The sequence below is a fragment of the Suillus subalutaceus genome (assembly GCF_016647625.1).
Source record: "Suillus subalutaceus strain FC151 chromosome Unknown DFJ58scaffold_37, whole genome shotgun sequence".
Lineage (NCBI taxonomy): Eukaryota > Fungi > Basidiomycota > Agaricomycetes > Boletales > Suillaceae > Suillus > Suillus subalutaceus.
Genome location: NW_024540286.1, coordinates 204,241 through 219,168, shown reverse-complemented (window position 1 = coordinate 219,168; position 14,928 = coordinate 204,241). Strand labels below are relative to the sequence as shown.

General features: G+C 48.2%; 5 protein-coding genes across 5 annotated transcripts; 2 read left to right on the top strand and 3 right to left on the bottom strand.

Annotated features, from left to right (window-relative positions):
• Positions 1-1,705: 1,705 nt before the first annotated feature.
• Positions 1,706-3,196, top strand: DFJ58DRAFT_744827 (uncharacterized protein; the record flags this gene model as incomplete). Its single annotated transcript, XM_041387348.1, has 6 exons — positions 1,706-1,730; positions 1,802-2,071; positions 2,124-2,297; positions 2,358-2,574; positions 2,680-2,763; positions 2,840-3,196. 6 exons carry the CDS (start codon positions 1,706-1,708, stop codon positions 2,901-2,903), a joined length of 834 nt encoding a protein of 277 aa, XP_041245224.1. The 3' UTR covers positions 2,904-3,196.
• Positions 3,197-3,307: 111 nt separating this feature from the next.
• Positions 3,308-4,999, bottom strand: DFJ58DRAFT_781650 (poly polymerase and DNA-ligase Zn-finger region-domain-containing protein). The gene is made up of 9 exons (XM_041389800.1): positions 4,943-4,999; positions 4,599-4,888; positions 4,522-4,539; positions 4,402-4,465; positions 4,207-4,351; positions 3,966-4,154; positions 3,769-3,912; positions 3,619-3,714; positions 3,308-3,569 (listed from the first exon to the last, which is right to left on the bottom strand). The coding sequence occupies exons 2-9, from the start codon at positions 4,675-4,677 to the stop codon at positions 3,465-3,467; spliced, it is 840 nt and encodes a 279-aa protein (XP_041245223.1). The 5' UTR covers positions 4,678-4,888; positions 4,943-4,999; the 3' UTR covers positions 3,308-3,464.
• A 388-nt stretch (positions 5,000-5,387) lies between these two features.
• Positions 5,388-7,534, top strand: DFJ58DRAFT_781647 (glutathione synthase). The gene is made up of 8 exons (XM_041389799.1): positions 5,388-5,741; positions 5,764-5,830; positions 5,862-5,927; positions 5,982-6,118; positions 6,167-6,298; positions 6,354-6,434; positions 6,483-7,372; positions 7,473-7,534. The coding sequence occupies exons 1-7, from the start codon at positions 5,539-5,541 to the stop codon at positions 7,369-7,371; spliced, it is 1,575 nt and encodes a 524-aa protein (XP_041245222.1). The 5' UTR covers positions 5,388-5,538; the 3' UTR covers position 7,372; positions 7,473-7,534.
• A 1,965-nt stretch (positions 7,535-9,499) lies between these two features.
• On the bottom strand, positions 9,500-11,093 carry DFJ58DRAFT_840364 (uncharacterized protein; the record flags this gene model as incomplete). The annotated part of the gene is made up of 7 exons (XM_041392610.1): positions 9,500-9,707; positions 9,763-9,791; positions 9,854-9,892; positions 9,942-10,548; positions 10,603-10,679; positions 10,790-10,798; positions 10,842-11,093. The coding sequence occupies 7 exons, from the start codon at positions 11,091-11,093 to the stop codon at positions 9,500-9,502; spliced, it is 1,221 nt and encodes a 406-aa protein (XP_041245221.1).
• A 2,507-nt stretch (positions 11,094-13,600) lies between these two features.
• On the bottom strand, positions 13,601-14,537 carry DFJ58DRAFT_658559 (uncharacterized protein; the record flags this gene model as incomplete). Its single annotated transcript, XM_041382034.1, has 4 exons — positions 13,601-14,134; positions 14,196-14,269; positions 14,318-14,439; positions 14,497-14,537. The coding sequence occupies 4 exons, from the start codon at positions 14,535-14,537 to the stop codon at positions 13,601-13,603; spliced, it is 771 nt and encodes a 256-aa protein (XP_041245220.1).
• Between the last annotated feature and the right edge of the window lie 391 nt (positions 14,538-14,928).

Here is a 14,928-nt window from a genome sequence, read left to right as displayed (position 1 = left end):
AGCTGCCTTTGCAGAGTAGATGTAACTCATATCGTCAGTGAGAGACCCCACCTGGTCAAGCACATCTGATGTTCCCAATTGAACGCGCCCTGAAAGGTTGCGCTTGTGCTGAGTTTGTCAGCGTGAGGGCTGTGAGTCTACACGGGATGATGAAGAGAACGTCCGTGCAGATGAGCTGGGGGTATTGGATGATGAGGATGCCATAGATGCTGGCTTTTTTGCACAAGGGGGGCCACTGATTCATGGCACGACTGACATGAGACTTGCCAGTGAAAGCCGCTTCACAGCGATCATACTCAGAGGCATGATTTAATGGCTTGAAGGTAGGGGGGGTGAGGGGGATGTTTGGTATGGGCGTTTGCTGCTTAGACGCCGTTGAGTATCGCTCTGATCCCCATAGTTATCTTCCTCCATCTCCAAGTCCTCAGCGCCACCATCCCAATTTCCCTCACCCATTGTGTAGTCCAACTCTTCAGGCACAGGGTCGTAGTCGTTATATGTAGGGTCATAGTTGTCATGAGCAGGGTCATAGGCCTCAGTAAAGGTGGCAGGTGGGGCGCTGTCAGCAGGAGGGTTGCGTATGTTAGAGGTGGTAGCGCGAGGAGCGTCATCATCCACAATGTCATCAGGATCAAAATCTAAAGCCCTCTCTTTCCCCTTTGGTTGTGAGCGTACCGCAGAGCTAGAGGCAATCAGTTTGGTTTTAGGTTGGGTGAGCGTGTGGAGGCCACCAGCACGATCTTTGCCAGGAACAGAGGAGAAGGTCTTCAGAGAAAAGGCAGGGTTGTCCTTCCACAATGCATCAAGGTCTTCGAACCACGGAAATTCAGATGCTACTTGCACTGTGGTTTTTCTAGTTTGATAAGATAATTTAAATAATTTAAAACAAAACTTACCTCGGAGATTTACTTTAGCCTGAGGGTCGAGAGGGTTGACGCCAGCACCAGTCATCCCAAACCGAGCAATTGCAGCCTTATACTTCCCCCTGAGACTGAGATTTTGTCATTAGTATGTACAGATGAGATGGGAACAAAGTACATACTATGCGAGGCGATTGGCAACAGCTTGTCCAAACTTTGGCCTATTCTCTTCTACAGCATACTGGGGCCCATATACCGGGTCATTGGCGAAGATATGTTTGGTGATTACAAGGTGGATTTCGGCTTTACTCCTGCCAGAAGGACGATCAGTGCTGATCGTCATGTCGCATTGCTTTTTGTTGTCGGAGAAGAGTATGCGACAGTCGGGTGAATGTACAGCAAGCCAGGATACAAGAGGGGTAGTGCGATCATGGTTGACAGTTTCCCATCTGATCTTGGAAGGGGCAAAGTTGGTATCATCCCCAGGAGTCGGAGTGGCATCTCCATCATTCAGATCTGCTGCATGTTGATATTGGGGGGGGGGGGGGGTCTGGATGGTCGGTACCTCCTCCTCCTCCTCCTCCTCCCCCTCCCCTCCCACGAGTCACAATAGTGGTACCCCCTCGCCCTCGCCCTAGCCCTAGCCCTCCCCCTGCCACGTGAAGGTTGCGGTGGTTGCGGTGGTTGCGGTGGTTGTGGTGGTTGCAGTGGTGGTTGGAACTGGCTCATATTCAGACCAGCAGATATTTGAGAAAGCTGTTGGAGGTGTGCTGAACGTCTTACAGCGGATGGGTGTATTGGGGGCATCGTTCATGTGTAGCATGAAGTTTTGATTTCAGACTCCGATGCCTGCTGCCGAGGTTCCGAAAAGTTTGCATGTTTGTTAACGCTTTCAGGGAAGTTTCAAGACCAGCTTTGAATCCCACTAATAATTGTCTTAGCCCCTAATTTCAACCCTTCTTCTGTGACCCCAAATCTTAATGCCTGCGCTGCTGCTCTCCCAGCTGCCGAGCTCGCCAACATCCTGACACAACTCAACATTGAGGGCCACACAGCACTGTATTGGGCAATTGTGAATAATCGGCCACAAGCTGTTCGGGCGTTTAACAAGTTCATTTCCTGCTATTCCCCTGTTTGCACGTCCGACTTGCGCATTGCATGCATGATAACCAGTAACCATGCAATGTTTATGCAGCTAAACCTTGGACGTCGTAAGTAGCACACAATAATGTCCACTGGAGAGACCACTTATTTGGATACTAGGAAGTGAACAAATACGTTTGAGAGGCCTTTTAGGTTGCCTGCCCGATGGGATTCAGGTACACACATGTGATGAATTCACCAACCAGTTCAATGTTGTTTTGGGAATCAGGATGTTCCAGAAACGTCTGCGCACTGCTACTGGAAATAAGTGGTACCACGAATTTGTTGCAGGGGGTGTGTAGTCCACGTCTCCATCGCTTTGTTCCTTCATTGATGTGATGGAACCCCTTGCAGGACGCATGTGGTGGTTTCGCTTTGCCTTGCTAAAGCCTAGTAATGGATTATGGAGCGCCGAGATTGGTCTTTGTCAGCATAGCCATCCAGCGCGTCTTGACGCTGTACTTTTGATCGAGGCACACAGCCGGAAACCTGGCCGTGCAACCCCGCCTGAAGCGCTGAAAATTCCATTGACATTGACAGGCACAAACTTTCTGGCTCTTGCACCTTGGCGGTAGGTTGAATTTGGTCTGACTCCACGAATTGCGGTGCACTGATTGTCTTATCATCCACAATGAACTCTATCCCTTGTGCTTCCGTTGGCCAATGGCTACTAAAGATCCACCGAGCGCATTGACTATGTGCCTCCTCCCAAAATGACTTGGCGCATATCGGAAGAGCTGGGCGATTGGGTAATGCACGAGTAAGTCTGTTTATAATCGAGGAGACACTTTTACATTTCTCCTTGACAACTCGAACCGACTGACATGCTGTTATAGTAAGACTGAATATGTAGACCGCGAGGGCACCCTACATGCGAAGCTGGAGATGACATTGTTATGAATCCAATAGTGACACTAGCCGATGTAATTGAACTCAACAAAAAGTGCTACAGTCTAAGTGCCACAAACGATTTGCATAAGTTCCGACGTTAACGCGTGGTGGGCAACATAATCTCCCGGACAACGTCGAGCACGCTTGTCGCCCGTTCTTGTTAGCCTCCAGGAACCAAGACGGACCAAGGTGAGAGTGCAGGGCTGGATTGTGCAGTTGAGCTCGCTGGACGGCTGGATGAGCGCGGAGAGGTGCTGAAGGGTGTATACGGTCATGACTGGAGTACTATAGGGTGGCGCTGGATGGTGCGGCTGGGTGTGTTTAGGAGAGAAAAATGGCGCGCATTTGAACAGTTGGAGTCCGGACCTAAGCTCATCGATGCATCAATCACGACTTTAATAACACACTGGTGATTGAACAGTCAATGCGGGGCTTAAATTACTCAACAGCATACAAGAGAATTCAAACAAGTTACATCAACAACTGGCAATGTTATGAATGCGTGAAATCGTGGATACCTGGTGAACACTCGAGGGAATGGATAAAAGAGAGCGTCATAAGGATAAGGATCTACTCATTGTCTTCTTCCTCTTCAAGAACTTCCTTCGACTTCTTTGCCTTGGAAGCTACCTTTGCTTTCTTGGCAGTGGATGCTGGCTTCGAAGAAGCGGGTCGCTGTAAAGAAGTTTAGTCAATCCCTTTGGAAGAACAGAAGCTTGCTGACCTTGCGCTTCTTGTTAGACTCTTCTGCATCCTCCTCCTCCTCCTGAACCTCTGCAATCGCCTCTGCAAAGTCCTCACCGGATTCTTCCTCTTCATCCTAGAAATCATGCAAGATGAGTTCACGTAGAGTAGAAACTAGTTTTATACATACTTTCTTCTTAGTAACTCGCTTCCTTGCTGGAGCCTTCTTCTCAGCTACTTTCTTCTCGGCAGCAGGTTTTCTCGCAGGTGCACGCTTCTTAGGTTTCTCCTCAGACTCTCCCTTATCTTCGGCGTCTGACGAAGCTGCAGCTTTCTGTAAAAGACAAAGTAAGAATTAAGACATTCAGAGTTCTGAAAATATCGTACCTTTACCCGAGGCTTCCTCGTAGGAGCCTTCTTTGGCTTGTCTTCAGCATCTTCATCTCCCTCATCCTCCACTTTCTTGGCCTTTGCAGGTGCACGTTTTCTCTTTGGCTTCTCACCATCCTCTCCACCTGCGTCTTTCTTGGCTTTTGCTGATGCCCTCTTCTTGGGCTTCTCTTCGTCTTCTTCAACCTCTTCCCCAGGAGCTTTCCTTGCTGTTTCTGGGATATCCTCGTCAGCAAACCTTGCCTTCCTCCCATGCCTTGCGGAGGCGTTCTTTGTCTTCGTCTTTGAGGTCGTCAAAACCATCGAGCTCATCGGCGGATTCAAATTGAGATTTCATGTTGGATATAATCTTGGCGGTCGTGCAACCCCAATGGCGCCATGAGCTGCCGAACGAGTGTTAGAAAGTAGTCTTTGAGTATGATATGTAACCCACTAGCTGGTGTTGCCCCTGAAATCGACGACAGAGCCAACACGAAGCTCCCCTTTAGCGATTTGAACTGCCTGTAGTAAATGTTAGATGGTGAAATATATTATTACAATTAACTGTGCGCACCAGCGCAGGGTTTGGGACCTGTCAATGAAACTGTATGAACAACACACAAAGTCAACAAATAATATGCCATGCCGCACCTTTGCATTTGGATCTGGCAGAACTCGCGTATTCCAGGCGATAACCGCTCTTTTTAGTGGTTCCCTCGTTGTCGGACATCGCTGAGAGTGTTGAATCTGAGATATTTCAAGTGTTGAAGCGGAAGGAAGATATGTTGGGTGGTTCGTCTCGACGCGACAGTTTTGTTGAATGGCCCTACACCTTCAAAGTCCGACCAGTGTGCCTGCCACACAGCGCACGGACCTGTATGTTGACCGCGCGTTTATTGTTTGTTGTATTGTGGAGACACTTCGACAAGAGCATCGCGGTCCTGAGAGAGATTTTCAGTCAGGCTTGTTTGGACAAACAGAACTCAGCATTTCACATGTGGCCACAGTGCTAGTACTTGGTTCTCAACTCGAACAAGGTGGATTTACAGACGGACAACGTCGTTCAAACAATTTTACAATAACCTCTCAACAGTCACTGGTGGAATGACCATTGTGCATTTTCAGTCGGAGCACTGTGATTTTTTCAAATTGTTCATTGCTATTCAGCATCAGCCGAGGCTTAAATTTACAGACGTCGGACTTGTCTTCAAGTTTCTGCAGGCTGTGTAATCGCTGAGGTTAGGGTTTATACTAGATTCATCACTGAAAACCAACGTTCCCCATCAAACCCTTATATATATACAGATTTAATAGGGATCCTCACACTAGGGAGCTTATAACGGACGTGATGGTGCAGTGGGAGTGCAACGCGAACTGCTCTGAGTGCGACGACTTAATGATGAAGCAGCAAATGCAAGACGGACCGGTCCCGCTTGACGTCGAAAGCTACCCCGTTGCACCAGAAGGACTGAACCTTGAGCGCTTGAGCACTAGTGCACATATACGTGAGACTGTATGTTCGGGATTCTTATATCAATTAATGCCTGCTGTGCTTATCTTATAATTCGTTGGTACGCAACCGCGTTCATTGATGGCCTCCTTCAATTTCGCTGCCTGGCCTCCACAGCTAACTCCAGAGCAATTAGAAGCTCTGACCCTCGCCGCAAACAACATACGCGCTCTCGCATGGATTACTATACCTTCCACCTTCCCGATTACCATCCAATACCCAACCACGCATACCAACCACCGCGATCCATGCCCCCCTCTCACTCATTCCCGCGCCCTTCCCCCGTGCGCAATTCCAGGCTGCAAGAGGGCTACAGAGTGTATATAACGTGCTCTACGCACGCGTAGCGATGGATACCCAATTCTTAGATACAGTGATGGGCGCCGAGGAGGGCCGTAGGCAAGGCGGATGAGTTCACTGGGACGCTGTGGAGGGGATGGAAGAAGATCAGGGAGCACAGCGTAGTACAAGTGGGTCTGAGACTTCTTTCTTCTGCTGCATGGCGGGGCATTAATGGCACGTAGCCGTTGCACCTCGGCCTATTTAGATCGGATTATATGTTGCATGCTGCGGAAGATAGACTTGCACTGAAGCAGGTCGAGTTTAATACTATATCTTCGTCCTTTGGTCCGCTTTCTGAGCGTGCGGCTGCTATGCATAGGTGTGTTCAGTTTCCTTGGTATCTTTTGTAGAAACTGATGCGGCATAGGAATATCCTGGCATCTACATCCTACTTTTCTGCATCTCCACATCTTACTGCAGACAATTTTCCAGAGAACAACACCACCTCTGGTCTCGCTGAAGGTCTTGCCAAGGCTCACGAGGCGTATGGCGTTCGAGAGTCAGTTCTAACTTCGTTCAAGTATGCATGTATTCGTGAACTCACGCCGACCCAGCGCGCGCATCTTGTTCGTCGTGCAACCCAACGAACGCAACGTTTTCGACCAACGATGGCTAGAGTATGAATTGCTCGAAAAGTAAATCCCCATATCTCCTACCATCTACAGACTAATCCAGCACGACAGGCATCAAATCCACGTCGTCCGTCAAACACTCGCCGACCTAGCCGTTTCTGCATCCCTCGACCCCTCCACGCAAGCACTCACCATCACCATCCCTTCCCCAACCAATCCCTCACCGTACGAAATCTCCACCATCTACTTCCGCGCATCCTACACCCCCTCCGACTTCCCGTCACCCTCCTACTACGAGACGCGTTTCCTCCTGGAGCGCAGCCGCGCTATCAAATGCCCATCTCTTCCCCTCCAACTTGCAGGCGGGAAGAAAGTCCAAGAAGCACTCACGCGCCCCGGGGTACTCGAGCGCTTCCTCAGTAACGAATGCGCAAAATGGGGCACACGCGCTCTTGATCTCACAGCGCACGCAGCAGACATCCGGGCCACCTGGATGGGCATGTGGGCGCTCGACTCAGAGGATGCTGATATCGCCGCTGCGCTTGATCACCTCCCGGTTTCAGGACAAGGACAAGGAAACGCACCGCCCGGAACACGTCTCGCCCACCTTAAGGCCCCGTCGCTCGTGTTAAAACCTCAGCGTGAGGGAGGTGGGAACAACGTCTACCGCGAAGCCATTCCTACGTTCCTAGACGCTCTGCCCGCTGAAGAGCGCGAAGCCTGGATTGCAATGGAGATGATCGAGACGCCACGCGGGGTAAGCGGTTACCTCGTGCGCGCATCTCCGTCGAGTTCGGGTACGGACAACGCGAGCACAGAGAAGAAAGTCGTACGCGCAGAGGTTATCTCTGAGCTAGGCTTTTTTGGGTATGCGTTGTTTGGAGAGGGGGAGGTGGTAGAGAGGGAGGTGGGATGGCTTGTGAGGACCAAGGGGACAGAGAGTAATGAGGGCGGGGTTGCGGCTGGGTTTTCGGTGTTGGATAGTGTGGTGCTTGTTTGATGCATGTCGTTTATAGGATAGAGGATGTGTAAATTTAGAGTTGGAGGCAATGGATTGTCGCTGGAGAGCAGTGACTCAACCTATTGGATCATGATGGAATACCTGGCTTTCCGATGTACTCAACAAAATGAGGAGCTGCACCTGTAAACCCGAAACCACACACACATGTTGGTGCGTCGAGTTCGCGTTCGCATCAAGTTGCGCCATCGGCGTTGCTTTGCACATTCGATGTATTCGATGACAAGTGCGTTGGTCCCACCACTTTTCGTCTTCATACTAACAATCCTCATCTTCTCGCGTGCAAGGTCGCCACCATCGGTAACATTCGAGCTCTTCCGGCCATGAACCCTGGCTTCACAACAAACCAACCTTTCGGGCCTCCACGAACTTTCATTGGTTTGGAGATGACAGGATGAACATCATAAGTATCCAAGTATGTATTGAGAACAAGCCTCCATGTCTGGTGCGAGATTGTCAACGGGTACAGGAATTGAGAGGAATGCTTTAGACTGTGTTGGGTATTGTAATGTGACATAGAGATAAGTGAGCGCCTATGCGGACCGCGACTAGCAGAATGTTGAAGACTGTACAAAATATTCGTAGTCCCTTACTAGCATCTTCCTGCCATACCAAGATGTTCAGACTGACTGCTAAACCTAGGTCACTCAGCACGTTTAAGAGGGGCCCGAATGATACCGCAGAGTCTGAACATCAGAGAGTGTGATGACTCGGAGGTGAGTCGCTGGGGGAGCCAGACAAGGGTAAGAAATGGTAAATAAACTAAAATAAAACTCACTTTGATTTGTTTCTGATTGAGTTTACGAACCCGGGGGATTGTCTGGACGCCATACGTCACAGAGCCAAACGAGACGACACCTTTGCATACATCTGTAACCGCTCCACCGCCTCCTCCAGGAACACCTCCCAACGATCCGAGTCTAGTTGGCATTTGAGCTCCGATAAGGAGACACCAAGTGCGGACCTGAGCACCAGCTCTGTCCAGATGCGATATGTGAGGGATGGAGGGTGTGTAGGGGTGGAGGGCGTCGTCTGGTTCTCCTTCTTGGCAGGATCGCCCTTCTTGTGCGCAGGCCCGTCCGGCGCAGGCTCGTCCTCCTCAGGCTCCTTCTCCTTGCCCTTATGGTGGCCTTTTTGCGCCGCATTTCCCGACTCTTCAGCCCGAACATCATCCGCCCCTGTTCCTTCATCAACAAGTTGAACCGCACCAGGAGGCGGTGGGTGTGGCGAATGAAGCGATTGTGGCATGGATGGTTGACTCAGAGAGGGCGAGATTGTTTGTGTAGTGGTGGTAGAAAGTTGGTGTGGGTGGTTGACTGGCGCAGGAGCTAACAATCATTCTCCACGTGACCTGATTTGTCCTTCCTCTACAGTGTAGAGGAAGGACAAATCAGGTCACGTGGAGAATGATTGTTTCTGTTGACGTCACGTATACACATTATCAATGTCATGTAGATAATGTCCATATTTGGCTAAAATGTGGCAACGCAAGGTATATACGTGTAGAACGCTATCCCCTATGACCAATAATTATCAAGGTGGCCTTCATTTGGCGTCGGCCACATGAATCATATTTTGTACTGAAGTGACGAAGCACATGTATGTTCGGCAAAGTGTCTCTCATTTAGCATTTCTAGCGCAGAGGCTCTAAGTATAGGTGTGAGGTGGGTCCAATCTAGAGGAGTTGATGCCAATCCATCACGTTTCCAAGAAGAAATATATGGCGTTATATTTGCACATTTATTATTTGCACGTTCCCGCACCTTGCGCGCTGCGCGTTTTGTCATCAGAGAGCTTGCACGTTGTATTCATGAGCTTGCGCATTTTATTTATGACTTCCCGCCTGTGTCCATGAAGAGCTTCGTCTGCAGTGACACTGGCACTGACTCAACACCACGTTTTTCACAAATATGATGAGTGCATCATGAATTAAATCTAGCGGTACTAAACACAAGTAAAACTACGGCTCAAAAATGAAAAAAGTGTATTGTACAAGTCGCTCAAACAACACCAACACAGCGTACAAAACGATAGTAGTACGATTAGTCCGATTCTAAAGCTAGTGACAACATTCACGATTCACACAAGACGCACAGTAGAACGAGACGGATTACATGACCCTCCCTCTATTGGTCGTTCTAGACGAACTAGGTATGACCTCACTCTCATCAGCAGCACGCTTGAGGAAGTTGCGGTGCCATGAGCGGTACCAATCGAATCCGGTTTGCTTCGCTGCTGGCCATAGTTCTTTCCTGCATGTGTCCCAATTAAGGAACTCTTTCGGCGGGGTCCACTTCTTCACAGCCTTGAGCGAGTCGCTGAAAACAATCGAATTGGTGAATTTAACAATAATCACCAAATAGTAGTACTTACAGGAGCTCCTCGTCCTGCGCATGCTCACTCTGCAATGTTCAACAACTGTATCACAGGTTATCTCCAGCATACGTCGAAACATGCGTTGGACTTTCTTGAGGGCCCCCTCATCTTGATTGGGGCAGAGTACCTGTGTGAATAGTCAGCATTAATGTTAGATGACTTTAAGGGACACGCACGGCAGTCACATAATAACGAGAGCTACGAGATTTCAGGTTCAATGGTTTTCCAGGGGGGCGGATCCACGTAGAAATGGTAACCGTTACAGGGTGACACCATGTATGAGAGAGCGACGCGAATCCACCATTTTCCGAATATGTCAACTCCTTCATCTGAACGCCCCTCTTAGCGAGATCCCTCTCAACACCCCATTCAAACGTGGGCAACGAATGTTTCTGCGCTTCAGAAATGTGGATATGAGTGGCGGCCAAGACATTTTCGTTCCGATCAGCAAACTTCTGCAGCTTCGTTACGGCAGCTTCAGAAGTCTGAGAAATGGACACCTCGAATGGCCAGAAGGGAAGGATGTCGTTACCCGTCTGGAATGTCAAAACCATGTCGGGTATTCCAAGGTGATAACTCTCGTCGCTAGGAGGGAGATCTGCAGTAGCAGGCGCGTCCACCATACACGCCATGTGGATAGGTAAGGAGACTTTGAAATCATCTGGAATGATGAAAGAGTTGACAGTGATCCCCATCGCGGTGCGTAAAGGGACCAGGATCGCCTCATGGATTGGGGAAGGCAGGGTGGCGACGAGTTGCTCAAGTCTAGGGATGTATGATGGTCTAAGGCAAAAGTATGAGATCAGCTCCATTTTGGAAAACGACGAAAAGACTCACTTGCAAACTAGATTATCATCGCATCCAATAACATTCAGAACATAATCATAACTTTCTTCTGAAACGTTTGAGAATATCTACCACGGCAATCAGCCTGAGAAAGATAAGAAATACGGAGCTTCTGGTACCTCAACTTCGGGCCCATCGCCACCGTTTCGAATTCTGCTGATAATCAGTTGGCACACACCTGCAGATACTAGTAAATAAATTGAATTGTCTGTAAGTTGCAACGAACGTACTAGAACTCTGTATGTTTGATTCCGCATTTCAATGTTTTCTGGCTTCAGCATTTCTGGTTTTGACTGGGGCACCTTTGGTACTTCCAGGTTCGAAGTTGACTCGACAACAAAGGCGGTGGCTCGATTTTTCACAAGACTTGTTGTAGATGTGGAGTGCCTCTTGACATTCTCTGGGGATGGTCCTTTAACTGATCCAGAAAGTAAGGGAGACACGCAGCTACTGTTGCACTGTAACAAATGGGTGGGAGGCATGATTTCGAAGGGTGGCTTCCTATTAGACTGTGTTTACACCTTATAAGCGAAAGCTGTGGCGTAAGCCGACGGCGTTCAGCTTTTAACCGGGGTTTCCCGCTGAAAAAAACAAACCAGGCCAAGGGTACTGACATCGAACTCCGATTGACAACAAATGTTATTATGAATCCATGTAGAAGATCTTGCCGGCATAAGAAACTCGATCACATTCAGCAATTGGTAAAGAGTGCAAAGTAATGAATGAAATCATGTATGTGATTGCACTATATAAGTAATAGGTAGTGCATCGCGAGGATGCAAGGTAGGAGTATGAGAAGATGTGATGAGTGTCGGATGAGATTGACGGTATGTACTGCAAAGCACAAGGAGGAACAAGAAATGAAATTAGCATGCCTGTCACTCAAAAAATAGACCTGGACCTGTCATGGTTGCAGCCAGATTATGGTGGGAGACCGGTATGGCAACTCTGAATCTTCAGATGAGAAAGGTAGCAGGGTTCTGAATCATCATATAATGAGAATCCCAAGGATTAATACGTTCCGGTGCGAAGGGGTCATCATCTTCTGTTTTGTTGCGCCACACAACATCATCCTTACTGACTGACACAAATTCAGGTGGAGGTGATAATTCATTCTTGAGCCCCAGGACGGCAGCAGGCACTTGACTGTGAAATGAGGCTGTTTCTAGTGATAATGGTGTAGATTAAATAATAAGTCATGAGCGAGCGGAATGGTGAACTTATGGAGGCTACTGGATTGAGTAGGCTGGGTTGACGGAGGGGCCTGAGAACTTGAACTTCCTGAGTCCATAAAGAATAGCGGAATGCTAGTGTCACTCGCTGTTTCTGAATGTCAAATACATACATGGGAAAACAGGTGGAGTGACGAACACGAATCTTTCTTGACTTTCTTTTGAACCACTCTCTTCACATCCAATGGTGATTCATCAGGAGAAAGAGCTCTTTTCACTGTGAAGCAGACAAGTAGTAAGAACATACATGATTAGTATAATTGAACACTCACTGTGATTAGTCCCCCTTGGCAATATAGCTGTCATTTTACCTTTGGAGTCTGAGTGCTTGACTTCATCATCAGTTAAATCTAATTCCATTAAGGAACTCGCGAGCTCGTTGTCTGACTTATAGTCGACTGAACTGTCCATGTTGGACAAAAGCTGGTCACTGCAATCATGTTTGGAATCTGAGCCTGCTATGATAGGTTGCGTGTTCCAGGATTCATAAACGTTCTCAGGGACTCGATTCCTTGTTACTCGAAAATTGAATTTGTTAGCACATAAATGTCGAAGCAATGCAAAGACACATGAACCTACCAAACCAGAGATGACAGTCATTGACACTGGCTTTATCTCGTCCCTTGTGTTTCGCAAGGTCACTTCCAGTTGGAAATGCAACATCAACAACTGTCAACAGCAGTCCGGTCTTGTTGAGGAGGCGCCAAATAGGTTTATCTTCTCGGGTGGGTGGTTGTGATGCTCGCTTGTCAACTTGCCCATCCAGGTATTCAAAGACCTTTGGAAACCAAGTATGTAGGTTTCTTGTGATCGTCGAATATGTCCATCCATTATCAATTCTAAATTACTGGTCAAGGTAGCACCCGTGGTTCCTCATAGCCTGTATTTCATTTTGCCCACCCTTGCCTGGGGCTTTGGTTTCTCTGAGGAAGCCATTCCTCTGTCAAACAATATAGTGTAAGTTTGATCTGTTGAGGGCACTACTTGACTTATGTCGACACCACAGGTTAGCATGGCGATTGACGCAACTCGAAACACAGTGGTCGTTGCTGTGGTATTACTAGAGGGAGTGCTCTGGCGTGTTTGGCTACTAACTGGGTATGGGTTAGTTTCTTTGCGATCCTAGAAGTTATAAAGTAAATTTTTGCACCAGCTGTTGGCCCATCTCGTACCTTGCGCAAGCCAGTCAATGGCGCAGGACCCTTGGCCAACTTATTGTAACTGGCAATCCGAGTAGAAGACAACATTGATAGGGCTTCTTCTCGGGCAGCGGTGAGTGGCAGGCTCCCTCGCTTCATGGTGACCAGCTTGTCATTAACACTTGCACCAGTTATTCGATCCATTATCTTCTTGACAGCGGCCGATGAACTTGGGCGAGGTTCATCTTGGACATTTTCTGATGTGTAGCCTGATACCTTGCGAGGGTGCTTGCTACGGCCATGACCACACTCCACACAATGAGCCTTGTCCTGTGACTTGGCGAAAAATTCCTCGCAGTCGCATGGTTGACTATCAGCGTCGACACCTCTACAATAGACGTGTTTATTGGTGAGGTCGCTCTCGCCAGCAGGATCCATGCAGTTACAGTGGCCTGGGTGAGTGAAAGAGGGTGCAGAAAAACCGTGACTTCAGGAGGAAGCGGCGGAAATGACCTGAAGTGAGGCTAATTGGCGGATTGTGTCCATATTTATATTTGCAACTAATTCTGAGATCACCACTGGTAGGATATGATATTCTGTACACGTATTTGCAGGTACTCACTCTCTACCAGCGGCTAAAAAATATGACAATACAACTGACGCTTGGCACCATAGCTTTGCTTGCTTAAACCATATCGATTCAGCAAGGGAGACGTGAAATTCTTTGGATCCACATCGACCAACGGGGATAGTCTCAAAAATCGGGTATTCATTACTTTCCCACTCGTCCGTGGTCAGCCTGCAATGGCATGGTGTGATATCTTCGGCTACAACTTCGGCGAGAACGGCAGCAAATTGCTGATGTGTTTTGTCATCAACGAAAGGTTTCCTTTGTGATGGAACACTGATGGCTTCATGGTGGACATGGTCCCTTTGCTGGTCATTGATTGACTGTACTATGTTTTGAGGTTCCTCGTCGTCGTCATCATCACTGTCTTCTTCATCCATGGGATGTCCCACTCCGGTCTGGTGTTGTCTTCGAGTTGCAGTATCGCCATGGACCCCATAATATTCTTCAATTACGTCAGGATGAATTCCTTCACAGTCATCTCGATATACGCCGAATTGCACTTGCCCCAAAAAACGTAAATCCTGTGTTGTCCCATAGTGTGTCAATGCCATAGTTATGTCAAAAATGCGACTGTGAGCTTACCTTCGGACTCTTATCATTTGTATCTGGACCACGTATTGGATGACAATTCCATTCCGCTTGGAAATCCAAGCAATCTTGATCGATTTCATCAAGAAATAGAATTTGGAGTAATCAAATGTGACTAGAGATGTCAGGGCGAAGCCTGTGGTAGTTCTCAAGTCGAGTAAAAAATGCTCTCCATCTCCGAGCAAACTGGGTGCCCACCTCAACCCACAAACGCTCGATTCGCGAATTATGGGTAGAACTGGTACTCAGAGTTAGCATGTGACTTAGTTAATCAACAGAATCAAGTATGACTCACGATCCCCACATGAATGATGCTCGGTGTGGTCCATTTTTCATGATCATATAAGTTGCAATGTCGAGGTTTTCTCCACCACGATCTCCTCGCACGCGAGAGGGTGTCCCAAAGTCTCGTGTTGCATGCTTGAAAAGGTCTAAGACAGTGACTGAGCGGTTATTATTACTTGCTCTAAGTCCTGTTATCTGATGAGAATAGACATTAGAATCAAATACGGAAATGAAACACATCAGACTCGGACCGTTCTACAAAACCCATCAATAAAACCATGAATCACGATTCCCCATCGGATTAGCTTATGATGCCCGTCTACATGCCATAAAGCATTGGGGCGCTCCACATGGTATTTTCGCCTATGCTTGACTCGACGATCTCGTAACACCTGACCCAAGCCATCCACTCTACGAAGTGATTCCACAACTCGAAGATGCT

What these genes read in the sequence shown, in the direction of transcription:
- DFJ58DRAFT_781647 (XM_041389799.1), top strand. Translation starts at nt 5,539, where the DNA reads ATGGCCTCCTTCAATTTCGCTGCCTGGCCTCCACAGCTAACTCCAGAG. An exon ending in GAGGCGTATGGCGTTCGAGA is followed by an intron (nt 6,299 to 6,353) that starts GTCAGTTCTAAC and finishes ACGCCGACCCAG; the next exon opens with CGCGCGCATCTTGTTCGTCG. An exon ending in GAGTATGAATTGCTCGAAAA is followed by an intron (nt 6,435 to 6,482) that starts GTAAATCCCCAT and finishes CCAGCACGACAG; the next exon opens with GCATCAAATCCACGTCGTCC.
- DFJ58DRAFT_781650 (XM_041389800.1), bottom strand. Translation starts at nt 4,677, where the DNA reads ATGTCCGACAACGAGGGAACCACTAAAAAGAGCGGTTATCGCCTGGAA. An exon ending in AGGCATGGGAGGAAGGCAAG is followed by an intron (nt 4,155 to 4,206) that starts GTTTGCTGACGA and finishes CCTGGGGAAGAG; the next exon opens with GTTGAAGAAGACGAAGAGAA. An exon ending in AGCGAGTTACTAAGAAGAAA is followed by an intron (nt 3,715 to 3,768) that starts GTATGTATAAAA and finishes CATGATTTCTAG; the next exon opens with GATGAAGAGGAAGAATCCGG.